Source organism: Seriola aureovittata, chromosome 17 (genome assembly GCF_021018895.1).
Source record: "Seriola aureovittata isolate HTS-2021-v1 ecotype China chromosome 17, ASM2101889v1, whole genome shotgun sequence".
Lineage (NCBI taxonomy): Eukaryota > Metazoa > Chordata > Actinopteri > Carangiformes > Carangidae > Seriola > Seriola aureovittata.
This window is the reverse complement of record NC_079380.1, coordinates 11710433-11728581: the sequence shown is the minus strand read 5'-3', so window position 1 is coordinate 11728581 and position 18149 is coordinate 11710433. Positions and strand designations below refer to the sequence as shown.

Genomic DNA, 18149 nt, shown 5'->3' with positions numbered 1-18149 from the left:
GGCTTGCAGGAAGCACCCGTTAGAAAAGAATACTTAGAGATGTCCATTTGACAGATCAGTTAGATATACAGTGCAATGACAATCACTTTTTCAAATTTTGTTTATGTTGCAGCCTTATGTTAAAATCGGTTCCATTCTTCCATTCTTTCCTGTACATACATTTAGTACAACATAAATTATTCATATATTGCATGCACACATGTAGGCAAATGTGACAGGGCAGGAGTAACAACTTGTTTGTATTCTATTGACCTAGGTCTTATATAATGTGATTTTTTTTCTCAGTACACATGACAGTAAACCATAAAACTAAACCAGTAGCCTTTGGGAGTTAAGAGGAATATTTGTCCTCCTGTAAACCAAGATAAACATTTTCACCCCCAACACCTCGTGCTGTCCATACTCGGATCATCTGACTTTTATCACCCTCATGTGAAAAATATAGGCATTGAGCACACAACCAGGCTCTGATTCACTATCCTTGCTGGTGAATGGAAGAAAATTACTGGTCTATTTGCCTCCAGCCATACTGGAGCTCACCTGCAGATATTGTGGGCCAATACTTAGCTTTGCCAGAAATCAGCATTTTTGCAGGGTATCGATTCATCTAGACAGACCTATAGATGGAAAAAATAAAGCAGAGGAGATGCCATGAGTAGAAATGATCAGGACAGATTTACAGTGAGAATTGTAAAAGCTGACACGAAGAGCTTGAAGGGAGCTTAACAAAATCTCTGAAAAAGCTCAACAGTCTTCAAAGATACAGCAGTTAATTTGTTGCTGCCTGAGGTTAGGTGGTGGTGCGAGCCTCTCTAGGAAACTCTGTCCAGTTGCCCACTCGATTATGGTTACTGTCAGTTCCCAGATAAACCATGAAAAACAGCATCATGAGTTTGGCTCCCCAAACTCTTTGGGAGGGTTGCCTTTGGCCATAATTGCTAACTTCCTTGTCGTAAGGTTTTGTAAATCAGACTGAAGCACGTAATAGTAACTACCCAGAAATCTGTCATATTGAAATGTGATGAAAGCTTGGGGGCGTATTTGTTATTCTTTATGGAGTGTTTTGCCCAAATAAAATGCAGGAAATCCATATGCATTCAGTTGAATTAAATAAATTGTGAACTGAATTTTAAATCTCATCAGGTTTGTGGCTTGTTCGCGATTGTCCAACCAGACTTAATAGCTTGGTGGCAAAAACTAATGAGTAAATATAACATAATATGTTCATCCTTAATTGTTCCATTACATTTGACAGGATGCCACAGAATTGGAACATTCCGCTTTTCTGATCCTGAGGCAAAGTTTCTTTCTGACCTCACCTTGCAACCTCCCTCAGCGGAGGGACAAATCTGTCACCTTGTTGCTGCTTGAGTTGCTTTTTTGACCCAGATGAGACACGGCAGATGTGAAGTGGTTTGCTGACAAAGAAACAAGGACAAAGTTCATTTGGGGCAGAGTTATGCAGAGTTAGAGTAAACCGCATGCAGTCAGTGGTGTCCTCCATCATCTTTATTGTCACTTTTGAGTCATGGACACAATTTTCAGCACCAAGTCAAAACAACACTGTCCTTGTTTTACATGGAGCTCCTCAGGCTGATCCAGATGGAATCTAAGCTCCACCACAGCTAAAACATATATGCACTTATGGTACTGTCAGACACATTCAAATATCAACTACAATGTACAATTACAGCATCACATTACCAAACAGTGCTTCTCAATGACAGTAAGCAATGAGGAATGTAATACTGAATACATTCTGCATCATAATCCACATTGGATAATGTTTGGTCAATGTCTAATTGTTTTCCCTCACAGTCTTATGACCATTGTTATTAATGTATCTTGTCCAATGGAGTGAATGAATCAGCGAGTGTAAACAAAAAAACAACAAAAAAAACAAAACAAAACACACACCAATTACTCATGTGTCATCTGCTCTCAAATGCACTCCGTTGTGTTTGACAATCACAAACTGTTATGCAAAGTTATCAAGTCATTTATCAGCCATGGGACTGATTGAACAGACTGTTCAAACTGTGCATGTACTTCTAACACAATATAAGCGAATTAGTGTCTTTTAAATAATAGCAGGATGAAAGCAATTGAAGGAACCATTTATAGCATGTGTAAAATTGCCTTTCTATCATTGTCAGTGCTTTTTTGAGGCTATTACTACAGCAGTTACATCCTAATTTGAGTAGATTATGGTGAGTGCTGTCTTTCTAATCTCCTCTTGAAATGACAAGCAAATAGAGGGTGAGAAAAAAAATGTCTCTCACTGTTAAATTGACATGACAGCTTGAATTAAGAATGGAAGTTTTGAGATGGGGCCAGTGTGCAGCTGATTGATTCCCACTTTGCAGACTCAAAGGAATAGTTTCCCAAAAGGTTGAACTATTCCTTTAAAATAAAATTGGAGCTGGAATTGCTACTGTGGGATATCAGCAATGGCCTTTTATTCCCTTGGCTATTTTGAACCACACTGCTGAACACAGAATGGTAATGTGTACTGAGAGCCCTTCTTTTAGTCCTCCTCTAAGAGAAGCTTTTGGTTATCAGACTCACATCCAGGCCAGTGAATTTACCTTGAACCATATCAGTCAATCTGCCTCAGTGCTTCCGCTTCAACCACCACACGGTCCGAGATACTGGATTTATTCAACTTATTCTGTGTTTGATGGCTATAATCTGATTGCACATTCAGTTGATTTAATTTGGCATGCTTGTGACCAGACTGTGCAGAGGTGTTGACAGACTAATAGGCTGTGGTGAGGGGGTGGGTTGGGGTGGGAGTCTCTCAGATGACGCTGTGTGTGTGTGTGAGAGTGAGTGAGGGAGTCTTCTTCATATTACATGGGGATGTAGTAGCTTTGGTAGATTGGGTTGCTTCGACCCAGAGTGTGTGTACCCAGGGGACTCTGCTCTGCATGAGGGAGGCGATAACACGACTTCTCAAACACAGCTAATGAGCTCTAACAACCTGACTGATGATGAAGCTCATGCATTAACCAAACCCATGAATCCTGCCTCTCTGAGTAAACAATGTTAATTTAGCTGAGCAGCGTGCCACGCTTGAAACATGAGGGAAATGTTTTTGTGTAGACCAGCTACACTTTTGTATTTGTCATGCTTTCACAGGCTGACACAAAAATGATATGACAAGCATCTGTAGTTCTGGGTTGTTGAATATTTGAATTTACTACTTTATTTGATGAGTTGACATCAAGTTTGTTAATTTCCATTTAAAAGAGGCAATTACTTTTGATTTACAACTTCCAAAACCTGTTTACTTTCAGATTAATTAGCCCATGTACCTGCTTCATTGAACTGTTTATGCAGTTGTGGTCATTTCTAAATTAATAAATTTAATATCACTTCCTTTCTTTTTAGAGAAAATCTACACACATTACTGCTCATAGCATGCATCAGTGCATGGTTAAAGTCTGGATGGTGATTTTTGGATCACCACGGTGTAAAATGCTTTTCACATATCTTTTTGGTTTAAAGTCAGTTGTGTTCCAACAGTTTTTAAAGTGACTTAAAATAATCTTGGGGTAACATAAATGCTGTCAACGCAAAAAAGTCCAGTTTTTCAGATTATTGCTTATTTTTATTTGTAAGAACTGCTCCAGAAATCAGCTGTGCCCATGCTCGCTCACTCACTCACTCAGTGTGGGTGGAGTGATGTGATAAATGGGAGCTGCCTGGTCAGGGGATTTATACGACAATAAAATAGGCTGGTAATTGATGACTCTGTAGAATTTACAGTGATCAATAGCAAAACCAAGTTAGCAAAGAGCAGTTTAGATAAGCCTCTAATGCATTTAATAGTTTTCAGTGACTGTTTCCAAACTGCAAAAGTAAGGAAACATTGTTTTACTTTCTTTGTCATTCTACATAACTTTTTTCACTCTTGGACAAATAGATACAGAAAAAGAGAGACAAGGACGACCAAGAGAAGGGAATAAGACAAGAAAAGCCAGTAGCAATACACACTTTGTAAAAGCAGACTTCATGCTCACGTTAGCAGATGCAATATATCTATTTTCTTACGTTTGTGCTCTTTTCGATGTCATAAGTGCAGAACTGAGGCTTGTTTTGAAAAGCTTGCCTATTACAATTCAGTATATTCAGTGACTTTGCTGCTTTGAACCAACTTGACACAATTTCCTCTTCAGATGAAGAAAATTACCTCTTACAACCCATTAAGAACTTTATGGCAGCACTGATGTTACATATATTAATATAGCTTGATAGCTTATGCCCTTAGAATTATTTTTTAAACACTGGTGTTATCCCTTATGATGTAATAATTTCATATAGTCTGGAGCACATGTAACAGTTCACCCGCAGTGTTAACTAATTAAGTAATATTTGCCTGTACTGCTCATATAGAATTTCAGTAGCTGGGGGCGTCGAGTAGCTCAGTTGGATGAGCATCCGCCCCCCCGGCAGAGGATATAGTCCTCGCTGCAGATGGCCCCGGTTCGAGTCCCGCATCGGACAAGCCCTTACCTGCATGTCATTCCCCCTCTCTCTGCCTCCACATTTCCTGTCTCTCTCTACTGCACTATCATTAAAAGGCACAAAAAGCTTGAAAAAATTAAAAAGAAAAAAAAAAAAAAATCACAAATGCATGCCGTCTGTGCACTGTGCCTCACCAGCTGTACCATGCTGAGGATCCTGGGAGGTGATGATAGCACGAGAGCCACGAAGCCGCCCTGAAAGCCTGTCAGACAGCTGAGGGTGGAGAACCACTCACTGGCTTTACGGCCAGGTCACACACAAGCTCTTTGTTCACATCAGGAGACAAACCCAGTTCACAGGCCTGAGGGGGAAAACATAAACATCACATCTATTGCCCCAATATATTTACTCCTCGAGCATTATGGAGCACAGAGAGCATGCTTTTTCCAACACTTCCCATCTTCTTATACCCAAAGGACATAAAATTGTTTCCTGCTAAAATAGGCCATTAGTTGCTAAAGCAAACAATATGTCACTAATTGCAAATAAATATACAAGCTCTGCCCAACACTGTTATATTAGAAATCGGGTAGTGTTGAAAATGTCCACTGTCACTGGATGTTTCTCTCTTTGCTCCACACAGCACTCTTATTTTGGTGTGGATGTGCAGAAAAATTTGTTGAGTTTGACATCTGTGTTTCTTACATTAAATGCACATTGCTGAAGAAGCAGTCAAGGGGACTCTTTTACAGAGAGTATAAGTCTGGCTAAGCTGTTACAGTACAAGTGAATGACATTTTCTTTTTGTCATAGCTTTCTGAAAATGATAATCTGGCTGCCAATGATCTGTGATGCAAATGCAAATATTTCAAAGCCAAAACCACAATGCACAGACACAGCAGTTAAAAGGTGATGCATAAGTGGGCTACTGGGTTTTAGAAATATTTGTCCCTGCAACTACCACCATGTTAGAACAAATCAAATGCTTCGGTTGCCCACACTTCCGGGCTCCGTTGATTAGTTACCCTGTGTACACAGCCAACAAAAAAAACAATCCAGCCACAACCATTAGCCCACGCTAGCATAATTACTTAGAAGCCCACGTTAGCATTACTTACAAGCCGTGATATACTCCCCGGTAATGCTGAAAGTTAGCCAGCTAGCGATAGCAACATTTGCCAAACAAATTCATTGTATGGGTCACAGCAAGTTAGCAAGTTAATCTTATGAAAACAGACATGTAACAGTATTTAGTCTTTCACGCAATCAAGTCACTCACGCATGGCGCAGAAGAAAAGCCAATTCCGAGTCAAGCAGGAGCCATTTAGCCGCTCGTAGGGCTCTCTTCCAACTCCGTGAAGCCAGACCAGCATTGGCTCCACCGTGGGACTGTGAAGGAAATTCAGCCTTGGACTTAAACGCTGGGACCGAGTCTCATGAATTACACTGAAGGGCTGGTAAGTGACAGAGCAGGTAAAAATTTTAAAACTTTATGGGTCTACCCGTTTACCGAGACTTGAACCAGTAATCCCCATGGCATAGTCTGTGCTCTGGCTGCGGTCGAAAAGTAAAAACAAAAACTATATAAGAATATATAATGAATTAGGAAAAGACAACTGCGCAACAGTTTATACAACAGTTAGTTCCGACCAAATAATTTGATTGGAAGTGAGACATTCTATGAGTGGTGATATAGAGTACAACAGCAGTGGGACTTTTAACTACACGTATCACTCCGCTTCACAGGTGTTCTGTTAACCATTAATCACTGTTACATTAACGGTCTTTATCTATCTTAGATTGTAACAAACTTTGCAAAGATTAATATATTTCCAGAGATAACATTTTAATTAAACGATGTATGGTCGTAAGAAGAGGATGAAGGGAAGAAGCCTTGGTACTTCAGCGCACAACTGAGTATGTAGACAAAGTAGCAAGCTAGTGCACACTGTGCGTGTCAGGGAAATGTTTGTGTTGCTTAGCAACAGTCCTGTTGCGGAACTATTTGTGTTTGCGTAGCTGATTTAATGATGACATAAACAAACAAACCATAATCTGTTGTTCCTTATTTAATTAATATGGCGTTTGTGGAACTGTTGTATAAAAGCAATATCACACTCGAGGTCAGTATCACTCGAGGTACTCGGCCTGCGGCTCCGTACCTATGACGAATCACTGCCGTGCTGATATTCAGTAGCTACATCACTCCCTCTTGTGTGATATTGCTTATATAACACATGGACAATAAATATTACTTTCCAAACCACAAGAACAAAACAAATGGGATTGAAATGTTGAAATAAGATAACACGAAAGGAATACACAAGTACATAAAGTTGAGCCATTAAAACAACAATTAAGTAAAAAAATAAGGAACTGAACAAGAGACCAAAGTAAACTATATTCAGACATAAGTAGGTTTATCCCAGATAGGACAAAAATTATTTAGTACGAGCCATCCTAAAATCTGGCCCAGATCCTCCGGGCCAGATGTAGATCCAGTACAGATCTGATCACCATAAAAAAATTCTTCATCCAGCCTGGAGCCGGCCCAGTTCTGGCCCAGATTCAAAGATCCATATTTGATCCACACTGGATCTGGCCCAGATCCATACTGGATCCTTAGTGGATCTGGCCCAGATCTGTACTGCATCAGGTTCAGATCCACACTGGATCCATACTAGATCTGGCCAGAGTTGAGTCAGATCTGGGAATGTCTCTCCCAGATCTGTACTGGATCCAGTACGAACTGAACAAGAGGCCCGAGTAAATTGTTCAGTTGTTGTTGGGAGACTGACATTTTTATATATTTGTTAAGTAGAGAAAATTAATTTTTGTGCATTCCTCAGTGGAAGGGGATTAAGTGAAATGACATGTATGTATATTGTATTTTGTTATGATGATGATATTGTTAATTTGAAATTCAATATGCTTGTTGTGTACAGATTTGAAAAAGAAGAACTCAACTATATTTGTGGATTTGAAGCTCAGTCGATCATGCAAGGATTTCCATAACTTTTGGATGTGTCACAATGCTCCGTTGTTTCTACGTTGACGTGGTTCTGCCTTGGTGAAACTCATAGGTAAAACTACAATGGTGCGTCACTTCAATTATTGCTGCAGCAAGAAATTGTGGGAGAGCATTATCTCCTTTCCTTTCGTAAAGGAAGACCAAGTGTTAAAGGAGATAAGATAGGAAGCACTGAAGCTGCTTTCCTTTTCATTTAGAGTATGTGACCAACTCTTATCATGGCTGCCACTTAGATACTTCCAGGTCATTTTACCAAGCAAAAAAGACTTTTCAACTGCAGCCCTGGTCTTGTCTCTTTCTTAGTCTGAGGCCTTTTTTGACAAAAATGTTGTTTCATCTTTCTGGCACATCACTTTCACCTGAATGCTGTGTTGTGTCAAAGTCTGTTGCCCCATCCATATGTGTTTCCCCTAACTTTAACATGTTACCTTATCCTAACCCTAAGCACAGAGAGAGGGTGCTAGTTGAAATGGGAGGGAAACACATTCTGACAGGCCCTATGACAGCATGTTTATTGTACAGTTTGTTACATTTTGTTGAGTCAATGTTTTGGGCTTTTTATTGCTGTGTATTTTCTCAGGTCTATGCTTATATTTTTTTATTTTGTCTTTCAAATTAAAGCCTGTTGAATTTACTTAACATTGCCATTGAATTTTTCAGAAAGTAATGTAAGAAATGTTCAAACACAGACCCCCTCTCCAATCTTATCAGAAAGGTATAGGGGAAGAGAGTCTCCGAAGCTATTCGATCATCCAACAAACAGTTCTGATGGAGTACACAGACACCTTAAAGATATGGGAATGTTGAACCTGAGCGGTTTTAAAAAGTCAGTGAGGTGACCTATCCAGTGGGTCTGGGCTAAGATAAGGAACAGTGTGTGCTATCAAACAGCACCTGACCCTGGGGTAAAATCAATACTCACCTCCCTTATAAACCAACCTGGTATTCAGCCAGCCAGCTAGCCACTGCAGCCTACATCATCAAGAAGCTGAGAAAACTGATCTGGACATGCTTTCTTCTATTTATTTTAACACCATGAATGTTCACCAATACAAAAAAACACAAAGTTAAAATAGTCTTTCACATACATTGTAATTTATTCTTTCACTATTTGGACAAGGTTTGATAAGTGGACACAATATGAACTGTATACACCTTAACACAGTTTTTACTGATTGGCTTCTCACACCAAATATACTCTACATAACCACCTTTAAGAGAAAAGAAAAAAGGACATACTGATTTAGGCCTTTTTAAAGAATACATTCAGACAAGAACCACTTTGGTCCAGAAAGGGGAGTGACCCAAGCTGCTGGTTTCAAAAAACATACATGGTAATGGTCACAGCTTAAAATACATGTTTTCGATTGAAATAAAAATCAGCAATATACTTATAAACTCTATTGAATTCTATTTTACTCAAGGTGTATAACATTCCTTTGTTGCCGTGTCAGTATCGAACTATTTCTCCTGCTCTGCAAAACAAGAAAAACACTGCAAATTCACATCTGAGCACTGGCAGCGCCGTGGTGTGCGTCATGCGCCCAGCTCAATTCTGAGTACTGGATATCTATTACCTGCTCTATTTCAATCCTAAGCAGATGTTGATGAAAAATAGCCCCATTCTGCAATTTTTTTACAGACTCAACACCAGCACCTGGCTGAAGTGTAAATGCACAGAACTATTGTCTGAATGACAAACACGCCCCTGTTGTGCTTCAATTTAACTCTGAAAAACAAAATGACACTGAGACTGGCTTCCATAATAAAACAGAGCTGTGTCTTCCTCATGCCTTATATAGGCATGAATTCTGGGAATATCCTGTGGTGTGATACCGCACATACTAGAGTGGGACTGACTCATATCGACCTATGACCTCGATGCTCTGTGTGAAGCCAGTTGCACTGGTTTATATCAACCCACTGCTCCTCTGGCTGCAGCCAGTGATTTGTCCTACTGTAACACATACACAAATCTTGAATAATGAAACTATACACATTCATACATACCCACCTGAAAATATACTGTCACAGACACACACACACATACATACATACACAGGGACACATTCATGAAATATATTGACAGCAATCTAATAAATCACCTGTTTGAACACATATGTACACACAGTATTGAGCAATTATAAATTAACATTGTGCAAATAGTCATACATACAAAAGTCAAGTTGAGTTAGTTCTGGCAAAATGTTTAGCAACTCAAAGGTTAACTGTTTTTTTTTAAAAAAAAAAGCTTCCCTTTAAAAAAAAAATAATAATAATAATGCAATGTATTCAGAAGCAAATGTACCACTACTGCTAATTTAGCTTTCTTTGTCACTAGCATGTTTATCAGAGAGGATTTGTTCTACCTTTAGAGCACAGAGTTTTGTTCAGTGTCCACAGCAGCTGCAGACACAGAATATGGCTGAATACTGAAAACACTGTCTGTAGAGTAACTGGGCACATGCAGTCATCAGCACAATCTAACTGACATTTTTGGCGCTTGCACAGATGTGATGGCACCATGCGGCACGCACAACTTACAGCTTAAGTTCACTAAATCTGCGCAATCTTGCATGCACATATATTAAGCATCACAAAAAACACCCTTGTGCCAGAGGTGACATGCTATTTTGAGTCACTGTTGGATTCATATTTTATGCATGCGTGCCTTTACAGGTCATGTCTATATGCTGTGTATTTTTATCCTTGATTTGAGTGCACAGTTCTCTCCCCCTATCAGCTTCCATCTCAGGGGTTGAGTAGGCTACTGTGTAGAAGTTCATATTGTATACCAAGGCGTGTGAGTCAGACAATTTCTTGATGGTGAAAGGGGGAAAGAAAACATATTTAATGGCAACTATTCCCCTTGAAAACACACCTGGCACATGTACACAGTGATAACTGTAGCACTCAGCATTATCCAAGGTTTAGACCTATATTAAAAATTATATTTTTATTGTAAAACACCAAAGTAAGTCAAGCGATGATAATTTTTTAGCTTATTTATAATTCATCCCATGCCATCTCTTGACCTGCTTTAAGGTCTATGTGTAAGTCAGGAATGACCTGGTGAGAGCAGCTGCCAGTTTCCCATGGGCCCTGAATGGGGCCACTTGAACAACACTGTGGTCACTTTACTGTATGAGGTACAGTCAACAGAATCTTTCTTCTTTTTTTCTGTACATTTTCATCAAAGTCAGTATAGACAAAAACCATTTACAAATATCAGAGCAAAGCAAAGAAAAAAAAGTAGTCTCCTCTCCCCTGTTCCCTACGCTCTTGTTTTGTGTCACTTGTTTGGTCTTTTTTTTTGTGTATGCAGTTCAACATCCAGTTTGTCTTTAACCTCCAGTACCACAAAACACACATTTGATGCAAAGCGCAAATTAAAGCAGAGGCTCAAGCAAGGACCCTGTGTCTTTTTTGTTGTTGTTGTTGTTGTTGTTTTGTTTTGTTGCCGTTGTTGCTGTTTAAGCTTTCAGGGTTTTTCTCCATATTATTGTACATGGGTTGCCTTGAGATGCTGTTATTGCATCGTTCAACATGCAGCAGTTTCTTACACTGTCTGACAAACACCTAAGGAAATCCATTCACAAAGCTCACAGCAGATTAGACCCCTCAGCGTGGATGTCTGCCATATTGTTCTCCATTCTCAAGCTGAGGAGAGGGCTAAGTGCTGCTCGGTCTCCCAGTGACACTGATCTCTGAGCAAAAGACCGCTCTGACAGAATGACTCTATCAGCCCAGCTCTTCACAGCCACCCAGGGCAGTTATGTCAGAGACAGGTGAGAGCTCAAAGCCCTCCAGCTTTTTTCACCAAGTTTTCGTTCCCAGTGTCTTTCGCAGGTGGCTCGTTCTCTCTCTGAACCTCATAGCACTGCACCTTGTCCGTAAGGCTGATGTCCTCCACCAGGGTGCAATTGCTGATGGTTCCCTCGTGCAGCGGAGAGGTGCAATGGCCCACCTCCTTAACGTGGACCATACCGTTATGGCAGCCAGCCACAAGCATGTGCCTCTCCTCGGGGCTGCAGACTGGAGCAGAGGTTTTGGCGATGTCCGGGAGGTGAGGCAATCGAGAGACGTGGTTCAACAGGCTGCCTGTCTTCGTGTTGGGCGTATTGCTGTAGGTGTGGCGGTATTCCTCCTCGATGTTCCTCCCTAGCTTCCAGCGCTTCCACTTCTTCAGAATCTCTGACTGCACCTGAGGCAAGGATGGAGGCAAAAGTAGACGTTATTCATGTGAGAACAGGAGAAAAGTCAGGGGGTTGACAAAAATATTTTGTTGTTCAAATGAGGGGACTCACTTCTTTATTGACAAAACAGTACAAGATGGCCACCAAGAGTCCCTGTGGAGACAACCAACACTGAGTCATTTTTCTACACTAACATGCTCATTTAAGAGTATATTGTGTTTTAAGATGAAAGTCCCACAGCATCCTCTTCTCTCTCTGCCTCTCCCTGTTTGTTGGCTGTAATCTCAACACGTCATCCGTGTCCTCAGAGTGAAAAAGGTCACTGTGGTCATTATGTCACAGTGGGTCACAGCCAGGTAGCAGCGTAGACAGCACATTATGTTCATGTAATCCCTCCTGACACATTAGTAAATACAGCACTTCTCAGTTGTCTGGGGGAGGGGGGGGGGGGACGCAGAGATGCTCAGATGCCTGAACAGATCACTGAGCAGATGAAAGAATTCCATGGTTTGCTGTGAATGTGAGATGCACTGCGTCTTCCATTTAATCATCTTAAAATGAGATTTGAGAACAAAGACTATATCTCCTACATCTCTCCCTGCAAACAAATAGTATGCTTCCTTTTCTCTCTCTGATTCATTGCCTGCTTGCAATGACCTAAGATATTCTCCCAAACTAGACTGCTGACGCTGAGTTTGTTTTGATAAATGGTGTGTGGTGTTTGTTAGTGAAAGTAATAATTGGCACTCAGGTTCCAGTTCTTCTTTTAAGAGTCCAACCTGAAAGGAGGAGAGGAAGAGGTCGATGAAGAGCTTGGTGAGGCGCAGGCCGATGGTGGTCTTGGTGGATTCGTCTGTCACAAAGATAAAGACCACCTGATGGATGCCCAGCAGAGGGATCAGGGTTAGAGTCGATTTAGCCAACCTGAATGAGAGAGAGAGCACAGAATAAATAGAGGAAAAAAATCACCACAGTGCAGTAAACGGAAAAGTGTTTTTATGTGTGAACTCACCTGAACTTGTAATCTGTGTATCTCATTTGGTGCGCTTGAAGTTTTGACACAAGAATTTCAATGATATGGATGAAGATGAGGAGGTTGATCTGTGAAAGTCAGAGGCATCAGTGTTAATAATAACAATTTTGTAATGCCTCTCCAAATACAGTTGAGGTGTTGGAAATGTATTTTATTTGTGCGGCTCAAAGCAGTGAGAAATTACACTTGAAAAATTTCACTCCCGGATACACACAGGCTTTGAGAAAAGGTATCTCCAATGAAAACTGTTGAACAGGGAAATGTCAGAAATCACAGCAATGAATATCACTGTCCTTCTGCAGATAAAACCTAAAAAACTGTCTGCATGCAATAATACCACTAGCTGTAAGTTAAAAAAATAATAATAATAATTTTGTGGTTTGGGTTAGCCAGCTCTACAAAATTATTGTTCACAGCAGGAGCATTTTGTTATCAGGGAGGCCGTTCACAGCAGCTGGCATTTCAAGAAGCAGTGGGTATTCTCTTGATGAAAATCACTCATGATGTGACCTTTTTATTTACAACTAAGTCGTTACGGGTAATTTGCAGATGCTTGGAAGAAAAAGTGAAGCTGAACCTAATTTGTACATGTAATTATTGTCGAGGTTTTTTTTTTTTTTTTGGATTGTATGAATACAGTTGTTTTCTTTTTGAATTGTGTTGTGGCACTGGATTTTCAGTTTGAGGATGTTCTGTTAGAATGTGTTTTGTTCAGTTAAATAGCTGGATTGAGCAAAAATGACCAACCGAGGACTATGGTAATAAAGAACAAATAATACATCTATTTATTATTCATTAAGTACCAGTTTGAAAGCCATGTTATATATCATCCACAAACTACTATGTGTAAAGTTAATACACTGTAATGTGTACAAAATCTATATATCTATGTGTTATTTCAAATCTCTATATACTTTGATCTTTGAGGGAAATGAGTTGAAGAGTTTGTGCAGGTTTCAATAATTATTTCAATAATGACAGCCCCCCCACCCCCCCACCCCCCCCCCCACACACACACACAGACACAAAGAGGGAAACAGTGAAATGGGAACCAGCCCTCACGACCCTGCGACAACTCAAACACAGGAATTCCTGTGAGATACAGGCCACTTAGTGGGACGATTAATGCATGGAAAATGCCTGCATGTCTGTGTAACTGGCCTGACTTGAGAGCCATGACAAATTGGACTTATGTAAAGGGCTCAGGACTGACCTTTGCAGAGCACACATACAATAAAAAAACCTGGTCACAGTACAGATAGAGGGCATATTTATTTAATCCCAAAACCTTTGGCTCTTAATATGGTTCCCAGATGTTAGAACTACAGCACAGACAGTGTTTCACACTATATGAATAAATGAGGTGGGTTTAATATTGTATTGTGTATGAATGGAAAAGAAAATACTGGGTTTTTTTCTTTCTTTCTCAATTCCAGTGCACAAATAATAAATATCTTTCATGGCTCTTTGGATGAGAATAATCATTACTTATGAATGATGTGAAAGGAGAAGTGTAATGCACAGAAAAAGCAGGAGACTGAGAAACAAATTGAGAGGAAGGAAGGCGGAATTACCACAACTGCCAGCAGTATCGGAGAACGGATGATCCACCAGTAATTCATGTTTATGTTTTGCTCCCAGCACCTGAAGAAGAAAAGCACTAATGCTTATATGAGGGAGACAACCAGAAATATTTCCTGTACTTCACATGAAACACTTGAAACGTGCTGTTGGACATGGCTCTCCACATTTTGTTACATTATTTCTCTCTGAAATAGAAAGCTTTGTTTTCTCCATCTGATGAGCAGAAAATGGGGTTGGGGTGGGGCGTGGGGGTTGGGGGTTGGGGGTGGGGGTGGGGGTGCAGCACCTCTGTGGGTTTCTAAAGCTTTACATAACGCTCTGTGTGTTGGTGTCTTAGAAATTGTGGCCTCAAAATCCCTTTCACCTCAATTGCCGCTGAAGCGTATACATTAGAGCCTAAGAGACTGCATAACAGAAATTGCGGGTACTGGACGCTGTTATGAAATATGAAGGACACAACTGCTGCTCTGACATGTTTTCCATATGTGGCGTCCTGCCGAACATAAAACTGTGTCTGTGTGAAAAGTTTAAATCCAGCCAACTCCTCATGTAGTAATTACATGTTAAATTGACCATGTGCTGCTCAGTATCAACATATGTTTCGCAAAAAGACCATCTGCCAACTTTTATTTTTTTGATATGTGGTGCTGTTTTCACTGAGGAATCAACACGAATGAGTTAAAATCTAAAATGTTTGGCAGGTTCTCAAACTGGCTGCAGAACCTGGAGTGAAGGAAAGGGAGAAGAGAGAGAGAGAGAGAGAGAGAGAGCACTGTGGAAACTTACTCTTGATTTTCATACAGGTATTTAGCTATCACCCAGGGCACAAGGAATATTAATGGGGTACCTGCGAAGAAATGAAAGAAACAGTCACTTTGCACACTATTGTTACTTGCGTTATCTGCTCTGCCTTAATTTCCTTTTGTGCAAAAAGTGCACAATGAACTCACATATTACATCCTCTCACTCATTACTTCAGTTGCAGACACACTCCCACATACACAAACAAACACAGCTCACCCCAGCCAATGCACAGGTAGATTTTGAAGTAGTTCCTCTCCGTAAACACAGTGATCACCAGGAGGTTGTGGAGGTAGATGCCTTCCACCAGCAGCCAGTAGCTGTTGGCCATGATACTGTACTGCATCATCACCACGGCAATGCGGCAGCTAACCGTTGTCTGCAAGAAAAGCAGTGAGAGTTTCTTTTAGCAAATGTTAAAATATCGAGCAGCGTGAATGTCAAACATGATTTAGCGGTGAATGATGTGAATGGTGAGGTCGGTGCTGCAGCAGATGGGAGCTCCTTCTGCCGCCGGGACTCAGACTTTGTGCCCTACAGCGGCCAGATTGTACAACAGTAGCAATTTTAACCCCAGCTTTTCCGCCAGCTGTGGCTCCCTCCCCTTCCCCAACACAAACACAAAAACACAAACACATCAATCTAGACAGTGGACCCTCCACGCTTTAACGGATGATTAGCCCCTACAATTATCTCTGTGGCTACCACTACCCTTCCACAAGATTACCATTATAACATGCAACTATTTTTACTTTATTTATCTATTTATAGAGTTGTAGTTGGCTGTTAACCCTCCATCTTTTTTGACAACACCTCCCCCTCCAATAATTAGTATACAATCCCTTAATGATCACTGTAAAAACATTGTCCTCTATAGCTTGTTGTTTTGCTGCATTTCACCCACACTGACCCCATTGTTGACCAGCAGCTCCACTGGAGGCATAGATGCCTGGGGGAATCCCTGCTCCTGGTCTCCGCTGAGGTCCTGCGATGTGATGTTGGACACCAGCAGAGCATCTTTGATGAGGATCGACAGCGCTCGCAGGATGAAGGAGGCAAAGAGATTCATGTGGATGTTGTTCCTCATGCAGTGCAGTTTCCTAATGAATGAGAGGTAACAATGGTCTCTACAAGATAGAGATCTTACCACTTTAGTCCATAATGATCAGATAAACTGAAGTAGAGCTTTCTATTTAAACACTACTACACTACACCGCTACTACTCAAGTATTATTTCCACTTCATGCTGTGTTTAATGCAGAATCTACTGTAGCAACCAAGTGGAATTTCGTCTTACTACTTTGCCTTGTTTCTCTGAATTTATTTTCAACTGCAAGTCATTATTACCTGAAGAATATGAGGATGCCAAGTGCCAACACCAAAGCCACCAGTGATAAGGAATAGCCCACTGTATACATGATCCGAATATGGCCGTAGTACTGCTGCAAATTAAAACACACATGAACATGCTGACTTTTTTTTCCCTTCTTTTATTTGAGAGGGGTTATATGTGACAGTGGTCCAGTTTTAGTTTCAATTGTAACAGTAGCATTGATCTATGATGTGATCTTTAAATGAGAATTGTTTGTTTCTGTGCCTAATGCCTTTCTGGAAAGAATAATGTGAGAGATCACTCTTACCTGACTTGGATCATTAGAGTCACACTCGCTGGTATTCTTTGTAGTCACCCACTGGCCATTTGCATCACATTCCTGATACACCATGCCATGCTGAACTACACACACACACACACACAAACACACACACACACACACACACACACATACACACACATACACACATACACACATACACACACATACACACACATACACACACACGGTCTGTGATTTACTGGTAAGTCCAGTCATCAGAGACAGCTGTCTTTATCTCTTTATCTGCAAGATATTTTAAGTTGCCATTCATCAACCTGACTGCCATACAGTCCGTATCTACCAACCCATCTGTCTCTTACCTTTATGATACCACGGCAGATACCACGGACATGCCACACTGACAGTGGTGTTGAGGAGTCCATCAGGCCAACAGGCATAATTGTCAAAAGTCCTGTTGCACACGAGGCCTGGAGATAGAATTAAAAAAAAAACATGAAATAAGGGAGGGATAATCCTGAGCTACCAGTGCCCCTAACACACTCTTCTCTGCTGTCTATGTCCTGGAGTGGTCTAAATCATGGAATACAATAGCGTGTCTTTGAAGTGATGGCTGCTGGTGGCTATTATAGCATCTACACGAATCATGGTCTTTTCATCTTGACTTCAGAGTAAAGTACTCCATCGACGACCTTCCGCTTATAACACACCTTTCATCTTCGCAATAGTAAACAGTGATGGTTGTTAGTGAAGAGACAGCTGGATGTTCAGGTGTATAATGCAGTCTGTCCTGTCTCACCTTGCACCTGCTAATTCGCTGTTACAGTCATGCGGTGACAGGGAGGGCAAGAGAATGCTGCAGAGTGGGAGAGTGGAGTGGTGTGATTTTGTGTGCAATGCGGGAAGCGGCCTTTTTTGAACGATAGAGCGACGTACGTTCTCCCGATCTATCCCACGAGCATGAAACGTGCTAACAGATTATAATGCAGCTGAAAGGGCAGCATTCGCCATGTAGTTAAACACTGTGGATGGTTCTCTGTCAGTGTGTGTGAGCCGAGAGCAGAGAGTATGTGTGGTGTTACAAATAAATAACTTGGAGCAGCTGCAAGCTGAGTGATTATACAACAATTTCAGCAGGGAGTGGAAATTGCTTCTGTTCCATAGTTTGTTGATAGTGCAACCTAATCATTGTCTATTGCAGTGCAATAGAGTGCTGCAACTGCGCCATAACCGGAGGGTAAATACAGCTTTCTTTGCTGTATATGCAAATTATATATAAAAATCTCTTAGTTTCATATTTACTGTCATAAAATGTTGTCAGAGCACTAATAATGATTTAGGGTTAGGGTTAGTTAGTAGGGTTAGAATCATAGTTTATCATAATGTTTCTCTGGATTAAAAAAAAAAAAAAAAAAAAAAAG

The 18149-nt window shown here is 40.7% G+C and overlaps 2 protein-coding genes across 6 annotated transcripts in view; both read right to left on the bottom strand.

Moving 5' to 3' along the window:
- The window catches only part of zgc:103625 (methyltransferase-like 26 B), a 40760-nt gene extending 34896 nt beyond the window's left edge, over positions 1-5864 (bottom strand). For both annotated transcript variants that reach the window (XM_056400854.1, XM_056400855.1), the window contains exons 1-4: positions 5750-5864; positions 4665-4831; positions 1320-1418; positions 541-617 (exon numbers count right to left, since the gene is read on the bottom strand). The gene's annotated coding sequence lies outside the window, so the exon portion shown is untranslated. The remainder of the gene's footprint in view (positions 1-540; positions 618-1319; positions 1419-4664; positions 4832-5749) is intronic.
- Positions 5865-8502: 2638 nt separating this feature from the next.
- gcgra (glucagon receptor a) overlaps positions 8503-18149 on the bottom strand; it is a 35010-nt gene continuing 25363 nt past the window's right edge. For all 4 annotated transcript variants that reach the window (XM_056402411.1, XM_056402415.1, XM_056402412.1 and 1 more), the window contains exons 4-14: positions 17091-17198; positions 16756-16850; positions 16463-16557; positions 16026-16215; positions 15335-15494; positions 15101-15161; positions 14305-14374; positions 12710-12798; positions 12477-12621; positions 11809-11850; positions 8503-11705 (exon numbers count right to left, since the gene is read on the bottom strand). In XM_056402411.1, coding sequence (XP_056258386.1) covers positions 11298-11705; positions 11809-11850; positions 12477-12621; positions 12710-12798; positions 14305-14374; positions 15101-15161; positions 15335-15494; positions 16026-16215; positions 16463-16557; positions 16756-16850; positions 17091-17198 — 1463 coding nt within the window. In that variant the 3' untranslated portion in view covers positions 8503-11297. The remainder of the gene's footprint in view (positions 11706-11808; positions 11851-12476; positions 12622-12709; positions 12799-14304; positions 14375-15100; positions 15162-15334; positions 15495-16025; positions 16216-16462; positions 16558-16755; positions 16851-17090; positions 17199-18149) is intronic.